General features: G+C 46.4%; 1 protein-coding gene across 1 annotated transcript in view; it reads right to left on the bottom strand.

The window, feature by feature from the left end:
* LOC106596078 (transmembrane protein 266) overlaps positions 1–17,109 on the bottom strand; it is a 105,578-nt gene that overhangs the window by 62,466 nt on the left and 26,003 nt on the right. The window contains exon 4 of the mRNA XM_045689324.2: positions 495–649. Coding sequence (XP_045545280.1) covers positions 495–649 — 155 coding nt within the window. The remainder of the gene's footprint in view (positions 1–494; positions 650–17,109) is intronic.

The following is a 17,109-nucleotide window of genomic DNA, read 5'->3' as shown; positions in this document are numbered from 1 at the left end:
CAGACCTGTCTCTTGAGGTGCGTCTCAAACGGTATCCTATTCCCTGTATAGTGCACTACTTTTGATCAGGGCACAAAGGGTTCTGGTCAAAAGTAGTGCAGTATATAGGGGATAGGATACCATTCGGGACGTAACCTTGGCTTACAGTCCATAATGTAATGCGATGATGATACCTGCCCAGACAGTCAGTGCTGTTGAGTAGAGACCAGTTCATAGACATTTACTATCCCGGTTGGCAATGCTGTTTCTCTCTCATATGGGCCTTTTAGTCGCCGTAGTTTCCTCTCTTTGGTAAGAAATGTAATCATGTTTATAAAACAGGTTGGAACGCATGTTAATGCAGCATCATGATAATTGTCTCTATGGGCTGTAATCCCAAAACCTGGGTCACAGGATCAAGGAAGCACAGGACTACCCAAGTCTAACTTTCTACAGTCACTAGAACACAGTGTATAAAAGGATCCTCCTTTACTGTCAATGGAAAAGATAGTTACATTGTAGATGCTTGGTGTCTATGAGGAGTTCCAGGGTCAAGAAGACCACCACCAGGATGACCAGCGCCACCAGGAAACAGTTGAAGCCTGCACTGAGCAGACACACCTGCCACAGGGCTACCCTCCGACCACAGCACGGCTTCAACCAGTTAGACCTGGAGAGAGGGAGAGAGGAGAGGAGAGGAGGAGAGAGGGATAGAGGAGAGAGGAGGAGAGAGGGATAGAGGAGAGAGCGATAGAGGAGAGAGGCGGAGGAGAGAGGGATAGAGTAGAAAAGAAGAGGAGAGAGGGATAGAGGAGAGAGGAGGAGGAGAGAGGGAAAGGCGAGAGGAGGAGGAGAGAGGGATAGAGGAGAGAGGAGGAGGCGAGAGGGAAAGGCGAGAGGAGGAGGAGAGAGGGAAAGGCGAGAGGAGGAGGAGAGAGGGATAGAGGAGAGAGGAAGAGAGAGGGAAAGGCGAGAGGAGGAGGAGAGAGGAGAGAGGGATAGAAGAGAGAGGGACTAGAGAGTCAGTGTTAGTACACCAAAGACAGGGAGAAAGTACTTGTGTATGGACACAGGTTTGTATTCAACATTTCATTCTTTCAACGATCTTACTGTACCAGCTGACTGTATGCTGACTGATGTTCCTTCTATTTGCCAGCAGGGGGTGCTATTTAACACATATAACCGCATCAATGCAATGTTGTGAACCAGTTTCTAAACCCAGCCTGGTGGGCCAGGGCAGTGGAGGGGGAAGAGTGTGAACAGAACAGAGACTGCATTAAGACAGAAAGACACTGAGGCTCTTTGAGCTGGTGACTTGTCTCTCAGGCATATCAGTGAGAGGATTAGTAAAGCAACTTTATTCAGAGGGCAATGAAGGGGTCGACTGTATATTAGAAGACTCCATACAACAGTAACACATTTCAAGTTATTGAAAGAAAACACATGGATAAAATCTTCTACATAGCTCTTTCCCAGACCCACTGTTCCCTCCCTCTATTAGCAGTGGGAGACAGACAGGAGAAACGATGCCAGAGCTCCAGCCAGAATGGAAACTTGGCTCGTCCTCTTCTACACCTTTCACTGCTCCCCATGCACTGGGCCTGGCATGCAGTGAGCTTGGCTAATCACACCACTTCTGTGATCATGTCTTCATTCCCTAGCATGGTGCTAATTAGAGCTAAAACAATCAGTGGCAGTGGGCAGAATCAGTGGCGGTGGAATGGAATAAAGCTGTATTTTTTTATCAGGGTTGTTGTCAATTCCATTTCAATCCAGTCAGGAAGTAATCTGAAATTTTAATTCATTTTACTTCCTGAATTTACTGAAATTCATTGACATGGAATTGACCCCAAATCAGATTTTCATACAGTCAGGCAGGAGTTGTGTAGAGTGGCCATTGGACTGTTACTGATAGGACCAAGGCACGGGCATGGGAGCAGAGCAGAAAAGAGCAGTCCTGGAGGATTTGGGTGTGTGGATATCAGGGCATTACCCCTCACACACACATATATTCCCAGGGTAGAGATGCTTGTATGTATCACATCCTCAGTTGAGGGCAACTGCTGCTGTTGTTAAGTCATTAGTAGGGAATGAGGCTTGGCTGGAATGACTTTAGATGTTTAAATGGGGCCATTTAGTCTAAATGTTAAGCGACATGTGGATATGAATATGCAAGTGATACTGTATGAGCCTCATAATATTATGTAGGAATTGTTACATGAACTGTGTCTTACTTACTCATGCAAACGAGGACGATACACCATTTGGGTGTGTGTGTGCTTACAGGATGTGCCCAATTATACCACAGTGAGTGACAAACAGGCATCCTCTCTGAAGGATTCATATTATTCTCCTCTATTCATTCAGACTTCACCCTGAGTACGCTAACACGAGGCAATGAGCAAAGGACTCTTACAGCAGCTGCTGAACAGTTCCCCTCACCTCCTTCTGCTCCTCTCAGTCTCTCTCTCTCTCTGAGGGTAGTGCTAGGTACACTTGGCACGGGCAAACCCACAAGCCCGTAAACAATGCTAGGCTAATCTAATAGAGCCATAATCACGCTGTTAGCAATCATCTTTCTGGCGCTCGGTGAGGTTCGGTGGGGCTGGAGTGTGTATGGTGGGCCAGATGGTGTTGACTCTGCTCTCTCTCTCTACCGTCGGTGGCCGTGTCTCAGCCAGACTCACAGGATGCAGTTACCACCATGCCAGCCTGGGCCTGGACACCTCATCTCCACAACGGAGAGGGGACAGACAGCAGGGTGGAGTCATATGCTAGAGCTCATTTTAGAAAACTGCCATAGATTTGACAGATCTGTTCAGATTTGTACATGTTTGTTGTCATTTGGCAGTTACTCTTATCCAAAGCAACTAACAGGAGCAATTATAGTTAAGTGCCTTGCTCAAGGGCACATACAGATTTATCACCTAGCCGTCTCGGGGATTCGAACAACTGACCTTTTGGTTACTGGCCCAACACTCCTAAGCGATAGGCTACCTGCCGCAGATCAGCTGTTAGGAGAATAGTAATACTTTGGAAATGAAAGAATAAAGTCTACACAAAGTCTTCTGATGTCTTCAGTGTTCAGTGTCTATAAACAGCTTACTCTAGACCCTGCTGGTGATACATAATGAAACATCTCTAACCACCCTACCTGACAGCATACAGTATGTTACCATCCTAGAGGGGATGTTGTCTTAGAACAAACTCAAGCTGCTAGGCCTCAATCCCTGTTTACCCTCCAAACATGGCCATGCTAAAAACCATGAGACCCTAACCATTATGCTGCTTTTAGACTGTAACACCAGTGTTAAACTAGTGTATACACCCTTATGTTATACTAGATCAATTGTGGTTCCATAGCTTGGGCTGACAGTGGGGACTTGAAGAGCACAATTGGCAACCTCTGCAGAATCAAAACAGTTGTTTTGTGAGAAGGTGTTAAAGTTCACAGTTAGCCATTGTTATGTAAATGCAAGCTGAAAAGTACCAGTGGCCTGGCTTTGGCCCCAAGTGAGAGCAGGTCCGCCGGATCCATGGCCCAGTGAGACCCGGGTGCCGACCCGCGTAGATGGTAACAGAAAAGTCAGAGTATTTTGGGTAAAACACTGGGCTTAATCCTGTATGGAAATGAACCATTAAGAGGGATATAGAAGAAAGACAATGTCACTAATCATCTAAGTGAAGTATATACGAACAAAAGAACACTAAGGAATGGAGACGAATTTAATATATACTAGGCGGTGTCAGAGGAAAGCCCATAAAATTGTCAGAGACTCCAGTCACCCAAGTTTTAGACTGTTTTCTCTGCTACCACACGGAGAGCGGTACCAGAGCGCCAAGTCTAGGACCAAAAGGCTCCTCAACAGCTTCTACCCCCAAGCCATTAGACTGCTGAACAATTAATAAAGTCACCACAGGACAATTTACATTGACCCCCCCTCGTTTTGTACACTGCTGCTACTCACTGTTTATTATCTATGCCTTGTCACTTCACCCCCACCTACATGTACAAATTACCTCAACTAACCTGTACCCCTGCACACTGATTGGTTACCGGTACCCCCTGTATATAACCTCATTATTGTTATTCTAATTGTGTTACTTTTTATTATTACTTTTTATTTTTGTCTACTTGGTAAATATTTTCTTAACTCTTCTTGAACTGCGCTGTTAGTTAAGGGCTTGTCAGTAAGCATTTCACGATAAAGTCTACACTTGTTGTATTCGGCGCATGTGACAAATAAAGTTTGACTCGATTTTTCCCATCAAAAAGGCTCCAGCTGTGAAAGTGATGTATTTTCTTTAGTTCATGGATATAGACCTACACACCACTGTGTAACATTTGACTTTCTAACATCTGGTGGTGACCTTACTTGACAGTTGAAGGGGTTGCATTGATTTGCTTTGGGACAATTCTCTGCAGTTATATTCTACATTAAAATCCATCTCAGGAACGCATCGTTTCATAGTTCATTTATACTGCCCTCCATAGAGAGATCATTTCTCCCAAACAATAAAAAGCCTTGAGTAGAAGTAGTAATACAAAGTATTAAAGATAAATTACTCTGTTCACAAGCTGAATGTGCTGAAAAACACTTCAGGGCCTCATTACTAAAGGAGAAATGGTACTTTAAAAGAACTGCAAAAACGGCATAAGACTAACTACAAGTAACTGCCAAAATAAAGGAAACACCAACATTGTGTCTTAATAGGGTGTTAGGCCACCACGAGCCAGAACAGCTTCAATGCACCTTAGCAGAGATTCTACAAGTGTCTGGAACACTATTGGAAGGATGCGATACCATTCGTCCACAAGAAATTCCATAATTTTGTGTGTTTTTTTATGATGGTGGAAAACGCTGTCTCAGGCGCCACTCCAGAATCTCCCATACAGTAAGTGTTCAATTGGGTTGAGATCTGGTGACTGAGACGGCCATGGCATATCGTTTACATCATTTTCATGCCCGTCAAACTATTTAGTTACCAAACCATTCAGTGACCACTCGTGCCCTGTGGATGGGGCCATTGTCATCCTATCGGGGCATAGCCATGGTAGCCAAAACAATGGCCTGCCCAGCATTCTTATACATGACGGGCTGTTAACTACTTAATTAACTCAGGAACCACACCTGTGTGGAAGCACCTGCTTTCAATATACTTTGTATCCCACATTTACTCAAGTGTTTCCATTATTTTGGCAGTTACATGTACATTACAATTACTTATCCCTTACAAGACAATAATGGCTCAATTCCTGGCCAAGAACTGGACTAAAAATCACTTTGAATTAAGATTCTACATTGAACATGCTTTTCAGTCCAGGAGTCGGCACATTCTTTAGAAAGTCAACCCTGTATGTTTTTGCAAACAGTAGGTCAACAGACAATAGAGACATCAGGGGCTTGATTCAATCCGTATAGAGGAAGTTTAACCCTATCGCCCGATTCAATTTTAATGGTAATTTCTGATTGAGCGGACCTATGCAACGTTTACTGTGAATGCCTTTAAATTTCAATCGCGCTATAGCACTGAACTTCCGCGATATGGATTGAATCGAGCCCTCTTCTCTCATCCGCTCAAGGAAAGACCAACACCAGACTATGTCACAGACGAGGGCCTGCAGAAAGGGGTTCATCATGGACATGACATAACATAGGCTACACTCTGAGGAGTCAACAAAACAATGACACACCAGACAGCCTAAATATGGACAGCACTTATGTCCTTAACTGATGTCTGGACATGGATGTCCCAAAAGAACACACTCTGACAGTCTCTCACCCTCTCTCTTTCATGCATTATTCCTGTCTCTCTCTCTCTTTTGTGTGCCTCTCTCTAATTCTTCCTGTCTTTCATGCACTCTCCCTCTATTTCTTTCAATGATGCTCTCTCTGTCGCTCTCTCCATCTCTCTCACTCTTCACACGTCCGCTTAGGACAGGTTGATAAAGGCATCAGTGGAGCCCTGGTGGGGAGGAGATTGAACCGGGCTGGACAGGGAAACAGAGCAGGTAGATTAAATCATGCTATCAATATGACCGAGCGGAGCGATCAGCAACATCAGCCAACATCCCTCCCTCAGAGTGCAGAAGGTCCATGATAAAGGACTGCAACTCCTACACACACTGACTGACTGCAGTAGATGATACACCACCTCTCTCTCTCTGATCTCTTATTTGCCTTCATCAGGGATCGGATTAGAACAGTCCTTATCAGCCAATCACAGATGATTTGTATAACACAGTCTATTTGCTCACAGCAAAATCAGGGGGAACAGGAGGATTGAGCTGCCTTCATTTTCCTTTCCTCCCTTCCTTCCCTTCAAACACATTATCAGGATGTGACCATTTAGATCATTCCAGGAAATATAGACCTACTCACTGGCTCCCGAGTGAAGAGCGAGAGAGAGAACAATTGAGGACCAACTCAGAAGTATTTCACTGAACTGAACTTCTTGTGGTATTGTATTGACTGGAAGTATTTCACTGAACTGAACTTCTTGAGGTATTGTATTGACTGGAAGTCTTTCTCTGAACTATATTATGGCATTCAAATTCATAAACAATCCTTCAGCTAGCACAAATCTCATTGCTGCTGTGGCGCGGAGCAGGCCCCTTTGATAATGTATAGAGTCCAACTTCTGACTAACTGAAGCTTAAGCTCATTAGTAAACTAAGGGCCCTGGGATTAAACACCTCCCTCTGCAACTGGATCCTGGACTTCCTGACAGGCCTCCCCCAGGTGGTGAGGGTAGCAAAAAACATCCAATCTGACCCTCAAAACAGGGGCCCCTCAGGGGTACTTGCTTAGTCCCCTGCTGTACTCTCTGTTCACCCACGACTGCGTGGCCATGCACAACTCTAACACCTTCATTAAGTTTGCAGATGACACGATGGTGGTAGGCCTGATCACCGACGACGATGACACAGCCTACAGGAAGGAGGTCAGAGACCTGGCAGTATGGTGCCAGGACAAGAACCTCTCCCACAATGTCAGCAAGACAAAGGAACTGATCGTGGACTACAGGAAATGGAGGGCCGAGCACGCCCCCATCTACAGACAGGCTGTAGTGGAGCAGGTTGAGAGCTTCAAGTTCCTCTGTGTCCACATCACTAAGGAATTATCATGGTCCACACACACCAACACAGTCATGAAGAGGGCACGATAACGCCTCTTCCCCCCAGAAGGCTGAAAAGATTCAGCATGAGCCCTCAGATCCTCAAAACGTTATACAGCTGCACCATTGAGAGCATCTTGATTGGCTGCATCACCTCTTGGTATGGCAACTGCTTGGCATCCGACAGAAGGCGCTACAGAAGGTAGTGTGTACGGCCTAGTACATCACTGGGGCCTAGCTTCCTGCCTTCCAGGACTTCTATACCAGGCGGTGTCAGAGGAAGGTCCTAAAAATGGTCAAAGACTCCTGCCACCCAAGTCATAGACTGTTCTCTCTGCTTCCACATGGCAAGCGGTACCGATGCACCAAGTCTGGAACCAACAGGACCCTGAACAGCATCTAACCCCAACCCATAAGACTGCTAAGCTAGTTACTGTAAATAGTTAACAAATAGCTACCTGGACTATCTGCATTGCACTATTTTGACTCATCACATACGCTGCTGTTACTGTTTACCATCTATCCTGTTGCCTAGTTACTTTATCCCTACCTAAATGTACATATCGACCACAATTACCTCGTACCCCTGTACATTGACTCGGTTATCGTTACTCATTGTGTATTTATTCCTTGTGTTATTATTTATATTTTTTCTGTTTGCATTTCAATGTTAGTCTTCACCTGTGGTTTACGAAGCATGTGACAATTAACATTTGATTTGTTTTGATTGATTTGAACAATACGCTATCCGATGCCTGGCAACACTCACTGCAGCATATCTGCACAAATAAATCAGAGAATACGTTTCTGAGGGACTAATGAATTTGCCCTACACACACGTTCTACTTCCTCTTTCTGTTGTTTCTGTTGGCTTGAGTTCAACTTCCAACAAAAACCTCAACTGGAGGACTTGAATGTGAATTTAAGGTGAGATTTTTTGGCATACATTTTTGATGACTTTGTCTATTGTACAGTAGTAATGTGACCCCCATGGCTGAAACGGAGAGAGAGAGAGAGAGAGAGAGAGAGAGAGAGAGAGAGAGAGAGAGAGAGAGAGAGAGAGAGAGAGATACACAAGAACCATATAGCATTGAGGAAAGAACAGAGGCCTCCTCCCTCACAGGGCAGTGAACTAAACCTTCCACCCTCACAGGGCAGTGAGTTAAAACGTCCTCCCTCACAGGGAAGTGAATTAAACCTTCCTCCCTCACAAGGAAGTTAATTAAAACGTCCTCCCTCACAGGGCAGTAAACTAAACCTTCCACCCTCACAGGGCAGTGAACTAAAACTTCCACCCTCACAGGGCAGTGAACTAAAACATCCACCCTCACAGGGCAGTGAATTAAAACTTCCTCCCTTGCAGGCAGTGAACTAAACCTTCCTCCCTCACAGGCAGTGAACTAAAACTTCCACCCTCACAGGGCAATGAATTAAAATTTCCTCCCTCGCAGGCAGTGAACTAAAACATCCACCCTCACAGGGCAATGAATTAAAATTTCCTCCCTCGCAGGCAGTGAACTAAAACTTGCAGTCCTAATGACAACTTACTCCCCCCCTTGGCTGATTCCAAATTCAATCTCACCTGACATATATGAACAGTCAACCATGGCAGGGTGGCGTGCCTCGCAAACTGCTCCCCACAAAAACAAATGTTCCCGTCAGCTAGGTTTTGCTGCCTGGGCCCACACACAAAGGTTTCTACTAAAGCAAGCGTGGAGAGGTGAATACCAACTAAGCACAATATATATACTGAGTATCAGAGATGTGTTGAGATCGCAGGTAATTACTTTTACATTTGAAAGGTTCCCCATTACTGATACTTAGGCACCACTGATCACGACAACCTCAGCCTGAAACTGACAAACAGAAAGAGTACATAAGTCTAGCTGAGTTTTCAGGACTATCAAACTTAAGGAAATATTACATTGTAAAAAGGATATTTATAAGGTTATGTATAAACTATTGACGAGACAAATTATTACCTGACTAATACTGATTAATTCATGTTAATATCAAATAGGATAATTTATGGATTCTAGCAATGAAAATGGACAGTTACCATTAGAACTATATCAATCCTACTGTAAAATCAATAATAATGATTGTTTCTCAGCCTGGGTTGGAGTCAACCCTGGCCCTCTGTAATCCAGTTGTTGTTATAGTAACTACAGTGGTATCTCTCCTACAGGATTAGTGAATTAGTGTTCCAAGCAGCCCACAGGGGCACTATTCTATTTATTTAGCAGAGCAACACACAACAATGAGTCCTGCTCCTGAGACTTGTTAACATGTCTAACAATGAAGATGATCTGGGTTGAGGATGATCAAGTTTCACGTTGTATTGTCACATGCACAGGTACAGTGAATGCTAAACTTGCGAGCCCTACCCAACAGTGCAGTACTCAATATCATAACAGTGTAACTAATAATACGAGAAAAAAAATCCACCCATCTGTAGTGTCGAGAATAGTAAAACAGCCCTCGACTACCCTCGACCTGTGTGGCACTTGGTGGGAGGAGTAGAAGGTCATTCTGGACGCATCAATAGGTAAACGTGTAAAAGAAGGGTATATTTTGGATGGATATAGGGAGAAAAAAGAGGGCGCGATAACAAGAGTGGATGTAGGTGAAAAGTGAGAAGAGAGAGAGAGAGAGAGAGAGAGAGAGAGAGAGAGAGAGAGAGAGAGAGAGAGAGAGAGAGAGAGCGATAGATAGATAGATAAAGATATAGATATAGATAGGGCCATTGAGGATTCAGCATACAGAACACAATAGCATTTAGATTAGAATTAAGCTATAAGACCAGAGGAGGTGTGGTATATGGCCAAAATACCACGGCTAAGGGCTGTTCTTGAACACGAAACAACGCAGAGTGCCTGGATATAGCCCTTAGCTGTAGTGTATTGGCCATATACCACAAACCCCTGAGGTCCTTATTGCTTAATTCTAATATAAATGCTATTGTGTATACCATGGCTGTCAGCCAATCAGCATTCAGGAATCAAACCGCCCAGTTGTAGTGTCACTTGATATCAAGTGTAAGGATATCGTAACCGCCATCGATAAGAAACAATACTGTGCTGCCGTATTCATTGACCTGGCCAAGGCTTTCGACTCTGTCAATCACCACATCCTCATCGGCAGACTCAATAGCCTTGGTTTCTCAAATGATTGCCTCGCCTGGTTCACCAAATACTTCTCAGATAGAGTTCAATGTGTCAACGGATGGCCTGTTGTCCGGGCCTCTGGTAGTCTCTATCGGGGTGCCACAGGGTTCTATTCTTGGGCCAACTCTTTTCTCTGTATACATCAATGATGTCGCTTTTGCTGCTGGTGAGTCTCTGATCCACCTCTACGCAGACGACACCATTCTGTATACTTCTGGCCCTTCTTTGGACACTGTGTTAACAACCCTCCAGACGAGCTTCAATGCCATACAACTCTCCTTCTGTGGCCTCCAACTGCTCTTAAATACAAGTAAAACTAAATGCATGCTCTTCAACCGATCGCTGCCCGCACCTGCCCGCCCGTCCAGCATCACTACTCTGGACGGTTCTTACTTAGAATATGTGGACAACTACAAATACCTAGGTGTCTGGTTAGACTGTAAACTCTCCTTCCAGACTCATATCAAACATCTCCAATCCAAAGTTAAATCTAGAATTGGCTTCCTATTTCGCAACAAAGCAGCCTTCACTCATGCTGCCAAACATACCCTCGTAAAACTGACCATCCTACCGATCCTCGACTTCGGCGATGTCATTTACAAAATAGCCTCCAATACCCTACTCAATAAACTGGATGCAGTCTATCACAGTGCCATCCGTTTTGTCACCAAAGCCCCATATACTACCCACCACTGCAACCTGTACACTCTTGTTGGCTGGCCCTCGCTTCATACTTGTCGCCATACCCAGTGGCTCCAGGTCATCTACAAGACCCTGCTAGGTAAAGTCTCCCCTTATCTCAGCTCACTGGTCACCATAGCAGCACCCACGTGTAGCACGCGCTCCAGCAGGTATATCTTTCTGGTCTCCCCCAAAGCCAATTCCTCCTTTGGCCGTCTCTCCTTCCAGTTCTCTGCTGCCAATGACTGGAACGAACTACAAAAATCTCTGAAACTGGAAACACTTATCTCCCTCACTAGCTTTAACCACCAGCTGTCAGAGCAGCTCACAGATCACTGCACCTGTATATAGCCCATCTATAATTTAACAACTACCTCTTCCCCTACTGTATTTATTTATTTTGCTCCTTTGCACCCCATTATTTCTACTTTGCACTTCCTTCCACCACAAATCTGCCATTCCAGTGTTTTACTTGCTATATTGTATTTACTTTGCCACCATGGCCTTTTTGCCTTTACCTCACCTCATTTGCTCACATTGTATATAGACTTATTTTTCTACTGTATTATTGACTGTATGTTTTGTTTTACTCCATGTGTAACTCTGTGTTGTTGTATGTGTCGAACTGCTTTGCTTTATCTTGGCCAGGTCCCAATTGTAAATGAGAACTTGTTCTCAACTTGCCTACCTGGCCGTAGGGAGACCGGGCTAAGGGAGGAGACGGGAGGACTTAGAAAACTGATCCACAATGACCAGGATCGTGGTGTTGCCCTGTGAGGAAGGAAGATCCGTCAGGAAGTCCACCGACAGGTGCAACCACGGCCATTGTGGAACGGGTAGGGGTTGTAACTTCCCTCTGGGCAGGTGCCTGAGAGCCTTGCACTGGGCGCACACCGAGCAGGAGGAAACATCAACCCTCACGTCCTTGGCCAAGGTGGACCACCAGTACTTCCCACTAAGGCAACGTACCATCAGACCGATGCCAGGGTGACCAGAGGAGGGTGACATGTGGGCCCAATAGATCAACCGGTCGTGGACAGCAGACGGAACGTACAGGCGCCCAGCTGGACACTGGGGGGTGTCTGTGCGTAACGCCCGCTCGATGTCCGCGTCCAGCTCCCACACCACCGGTGCCACCAGGCAAGAAGCTGGAGGTATGGGAGTATGATCCATGGACCGCTCCTCTGTGTCATACATCCGGGACAGTGCATCTGCCTTAGCGTTCTGGGAACCTGGTCTGTAGGATAGAGTGAAAACAAAACGTGTAAAAAACATTCCCAAAAACAGGGTTGTCTCCTCGCCGCCCGGATATACTCCAGATTGCGGTGGTCAGTCCAGATGAGAAAAGGGTGTTTAGCCCCCTCAAGCCAAAGTCTCCACGCCTTCAGAGCCTTGACAACAGCCAACAGCTCCCGGTCCCCCACATCATAGTTTCGCTCCGCCGGGCTGAGCTTCTTCGAAAAGAAAGCACAGGGGCGGAGCTTTGGTGGCATGTCTGAGCGCTGAGAGAGCACGGCTCCTATCCCAGCTTCGGACGCGTTCACCTCCACTATGAACGGCAAAGAGGGATCCGGATGAGCCAGCACGGGAGCCGAGGTAAACAGAGCCTTCAGGTGAACAAAAGCCCTGTCCGCCTCAGCCGACCACTGCAGCCGCACCGGTCCCCCCTTCAGCAGTGAGGTAATGGGAGCTGCTACCTGACAAAAACCCAGGATAAACCTCCGGTAGTAGTTGGCAAACCCTAGAAACCACTGCACTTCCTTTACCGTGGTGGGAGTCGGCCAATTAGGCACGGCTGAAATGCGGTCACTCTCCATCTCCATCCCTGAAGTGGAAATGCAGTACCCTAGGAAGGAGACGGACTGTTGGAAGAACAGACATTTCTCAGCCTTGACGTACAGGTCATGCTCCAACAGTCAACCAAGCACCCTGCGCACCAGGGCCACCTGCACGGCGCGTGTAGCGGAGTATATCAGAATGTCATCAATATACACCACTACACCCTGCCCGTGCAGGTCCCGGAAAATCTCGCACCAGGTTATAAGCACTCCTGAGATAAAATCTTGTGAAGAAGCGCGCCCCGTGCATTGACTCGATCGCACTGGCGATGAGAGGCAGCGGGTAGCTATACCTCACTGTGATCTGATTGATCCCTCGATAGTCAATACACTGGCGCAGACCCCATCCTTATTTTTCACAAAAAAGAAACGCAAGGAGGCAGGTGAAGTGGAGGGCCGAATGTATCCCTGCCCCAGGGATTCCGAGACATGTGTTTCCATAGCCACCGTCTCCTCCTGTGACAGAGGATACACGTGACTCATGGGAAGTGCTGCGTTTACCAGGAGATTTATTGCACAATCCCCCCGTCGATGAGGTGGTAATTTAGTCGCCCTCTTCTTACAGAAGGCGAGAGCCAAATCGGCATATTCTGAGGGGATGCGCACGGTGGAGACCTGGTCTGGACTTTCCACCATAGTCGCAGCGATGGAAACCCCCACACACCTCCCTGAGCACTCTCGTGACCACCCCTTGAGAGCCCTCTGTTGCCACGAAATAGTGGGGTTATGACAGGCCAACCAGGGTAGGCCCAGCACCACGGGAAATGCAGGAGAATCAATAAGGAAGAGACTGATTCTCTCCTTGTGACCCTCCTGCGTAACCATGTCAAGTGGAGCAGTGGCCTCTCTAATCAGCCCTGACTCTAATGGTCGACTATCTAGGGCGTGGACAGGGAAAGGCATATCCACAGGAACAAGGGGAATCCCTAAACTATGAGCAAATGAACGGTCAATAAAATTCCCAGCTGCGCCTGAATCTACTAGCGCCTTATGCTGGGAATGCGGGGAAAACTCAGGAAATGAAATAAACACATACATGTGAGCAACAGGGGGCTCTGGGTGAGCCTGGTGCCGACTCACCTGGGGTGACACGATAGTGCCCTGCCTGCTGCCTCAACTCCCTAAGGAACCCCCCCAGCACCGACCAGCAGTGTGCCCTCTGCGGCCACAGATGGTGCAGGGAATGGCCCCTCCTCCGGTCGCCCTAAGTGCAGCACCTCCCAGCTCCATGGGCGTCGGAGCGGAGGTGCTAGGGGATGGAACTGACAGATCCCAATCCGGACGTCCAGCCGGATGGACATGTCCACCAGCTGGTCCAATGTGAGGGTGGTGTCTCGGCAGGCCAACTCCCGACGGACGTCCTCACGCAGACTGCACCTGTAGTGATCGATCAGGGCACTGTCGTTCCATCCCGCGCTGGCGGCCATGGTCCGAAAGTCCAAGGCGAAATCCTGCACGCTCCTCGACCCCTGCCTCAGGTGGAACAAACGTTCACCCGCCACTCGACCCTCAGGCGGGCGGTCGAACACTGCCCAAAAGCGGCGGGTGAACTCTGCGTAATGGTCCAATGCCGCGTCTCCCTCACTCCATACGGCGTTGGCCCACTCCAGGGCTTTGCCTGAGAGGCAGGAGACGAGGGCGGCCACACTCTCACGCCCCGAAGGAGCCGGGTGGACGGTCGCCAGGTAGAGCTCCAGCTGTAGTAGAAACCCCTGGCATCTGGCAGCCGTCCCATTATACTCCCTCGGGAGAGCGAGTCGAATCCCGCTGGGACCAGGTGGAAGAGGGGGGTACAGTGGGACCTGTTGTAGTGGGGCTGGTGGAGGCGCTGGAAAACCTCCTCCTCTCTCCCAACGATCCATCGTCTGCAGCACGCGAGCCATGGCTGTGCCCAGACGTTGTAACATGGTCGCGTGCTGCTGAACGCGCTCCTCCACTGGAACTGGGAGGGCGTCTGCTCCTGCTGACTCCATTCAGGTGAGTGATTCTGTAAGGATCTATGTGTAGCTGGTGAGTGAGTGAAACCAGGTGTGTAAGACATAGACAAAACAAATGGAAAATGAAAAGTGGATCGGCGGTGGCTAGAAGGCCGGTGACGTCGACCGCCGAACGCCGCCTGAACAAGGAGAGGGTCCGACTTCGGCGGAAGTCGTGACATCAAGCTTCAAAAACGCATATGACTTTGACATACGTACATCCCTCACCTCTATCAAACTTAACCCGATCCTAATCTCTCGTGGACAGACGCATGTAACATAAATGATATTGTAGCTTCTGTCAACAGACTGTGGGATGCGACAACTAATGAGGAACATTGTTCCGGTGCACAGATTTTTCCTCACTGATCATTTGGACAAATCAAGACTTCGCACATGCTCACAGCTTTAGAATTTCGGAAGGGGAGGGGAGATTTGGCCCATAGACTTGCCCGAAACTTGCAGAGGAGGGGTGGAGCTACCACCCTGCTTCTGCTCCTCATTGTAGTATGTTTTCTAACATACTGTATCTCCCCCCCAGAATTAATCAAGCATCTGACGCAATTACGCAAGATTTTAGTTCTGGGTTTCTGAGACCAAGTCCTGATCACACTCTCAATCCTCAACACACACCCTGTTCATGATCCAGCCAGGAGAGTTTCACTTCACCCACTGCAGAAAAATACGTTTTAAAATTCAAGATGTTCTTTGCCAGAGAAATAGCCTTTTAATACAGGTTAAAGTGAGATAGATCTACCTGCGTCTGCAGTGAAGCTGACAAGCTGCTCTGAGCTAATAGGTTTTTCCCAGGACAGTTGATCTCTTTCCCTCTTAGCCAGAAAAGCAATCTCACACTTTGCATGTCGGTGAATATCAACCACCACCGCTGCCATGGCTCTGTCTGCCTCTTCCCTCCTGTCAAGGTGATTCAATCTGGGACCATTTGGGGGGGGGGGGGGGGGGGGGGGGCAGGATGTGGACACAGAGCGGGGAGGCTGGGTCTATTTGGAGGACCCGTTGTGGGCTCTGCACTGATTAGCCTATGCTCCATGTGTTGGATAAGGTGTTGAAACCGTACAATCTCAGAAACACTTCCTATAGCATTTGTCTACATATGCAGAGGTAGGACAGTTAGGAGACTCAGCAAAACACAACTACAGTAAAGTTTAATCTCAACATTCAAATCAAATCAAATTGTGGCCACACTTCACTTGACACCCAGTGTCATAACACTTTATGACAGTCATAACCATGTCATAATATGTCAACAGCTGACATAACTTGTCATAACCTGTCAGAATGTGGTCATAACACTGACATGACCCATATAGTTACACCTGTTGTGACATATATTGCGTTACTTTATGGCTGGTTATGACACCTACATAGGAGTGTCAAAACCCACATTTATTCTAATTAGTTTTTTCCCTGCCAAGAAGTTTCCTTTCGCCTGAAATTTTGTTTCTTAAATCCTTTATTGTTGTTGTAATGAATTCTTTACAGTCATGTTTTTTTTCATCATAGTTTAAATAACTTGTAGAAAATACATTTTATGACACTGCCACGGAGCATTATGACCATCCTGTGTCGCTTTACTTGAAATAAGAAAATGCACTTTATGACACTGTCAAGAAGCATTATGACCATCATAATCATATAAGCCAGACAGGCCTATCACGTACATGCCCTTATGTCAGTCATCAGTCAAAAAGAGGGTGTCTTGTCCTGCTCCTGAAATCTGCTCCTGCATTCATCCCAGTCATCAGCAACAGAGCATTGGGGTAGGTGCATGTCTGACATCAATGTGTGCGCAATTACAATGATAATTTAATATGGTCAGTTTCCCCCAAAATATTATAACATAAACATACTGTTGACACATAGGCTATGGTGTAATGGAATGTTTTGCCTTGTGTGGTAGGTTTTGTGGGTTTTGACACTTTTATGTAGCTGTCATAACCAGCCATAAAATTATGCAATATGTCAAATCAAATGAAATTTTATTTCTCACATACACATGGTTAGCAGATGTTAATGCGAGTGTAGCGAAATGCTTGTGTTTCTAGTTCCGACAATGCAGTAATATCTAACAAGTAATCTAACAAATTCACAACTACTACCTTATACACACAAGTGTAAAGGAATGAATAATAATATGTACATAAAAATACATGGATGAGTGATGGCCAAACGGCATAGGCAAGATGCAGTAGATGGTATAGAGTACAGTATATACATATGAGATGAGTAATGTAGGGTATGTAAACATTATATAAGTGGCATTGTTTAAAGTGGCTAGTGATACATTTATTAATCCAATTTTTAATTATTAAAGTGGCTAGAGATTTG

This window comes from Salmo salar, chromosome 11 (assembly GCF_965601325.2).
Source record: "Salmo salar chromosome 11, fSalSal1, whole genome shotgun sequence".
Classification (NCBI taxonomy): Eukaryota; Metazoa; Chordata; class Actinopteri; order Salmoniformes; family Salmonidae; genus Salmo; species Salmo salar.
This window is presented reverse-complemented; position numbering and strand designations above follow the sequence as displayed.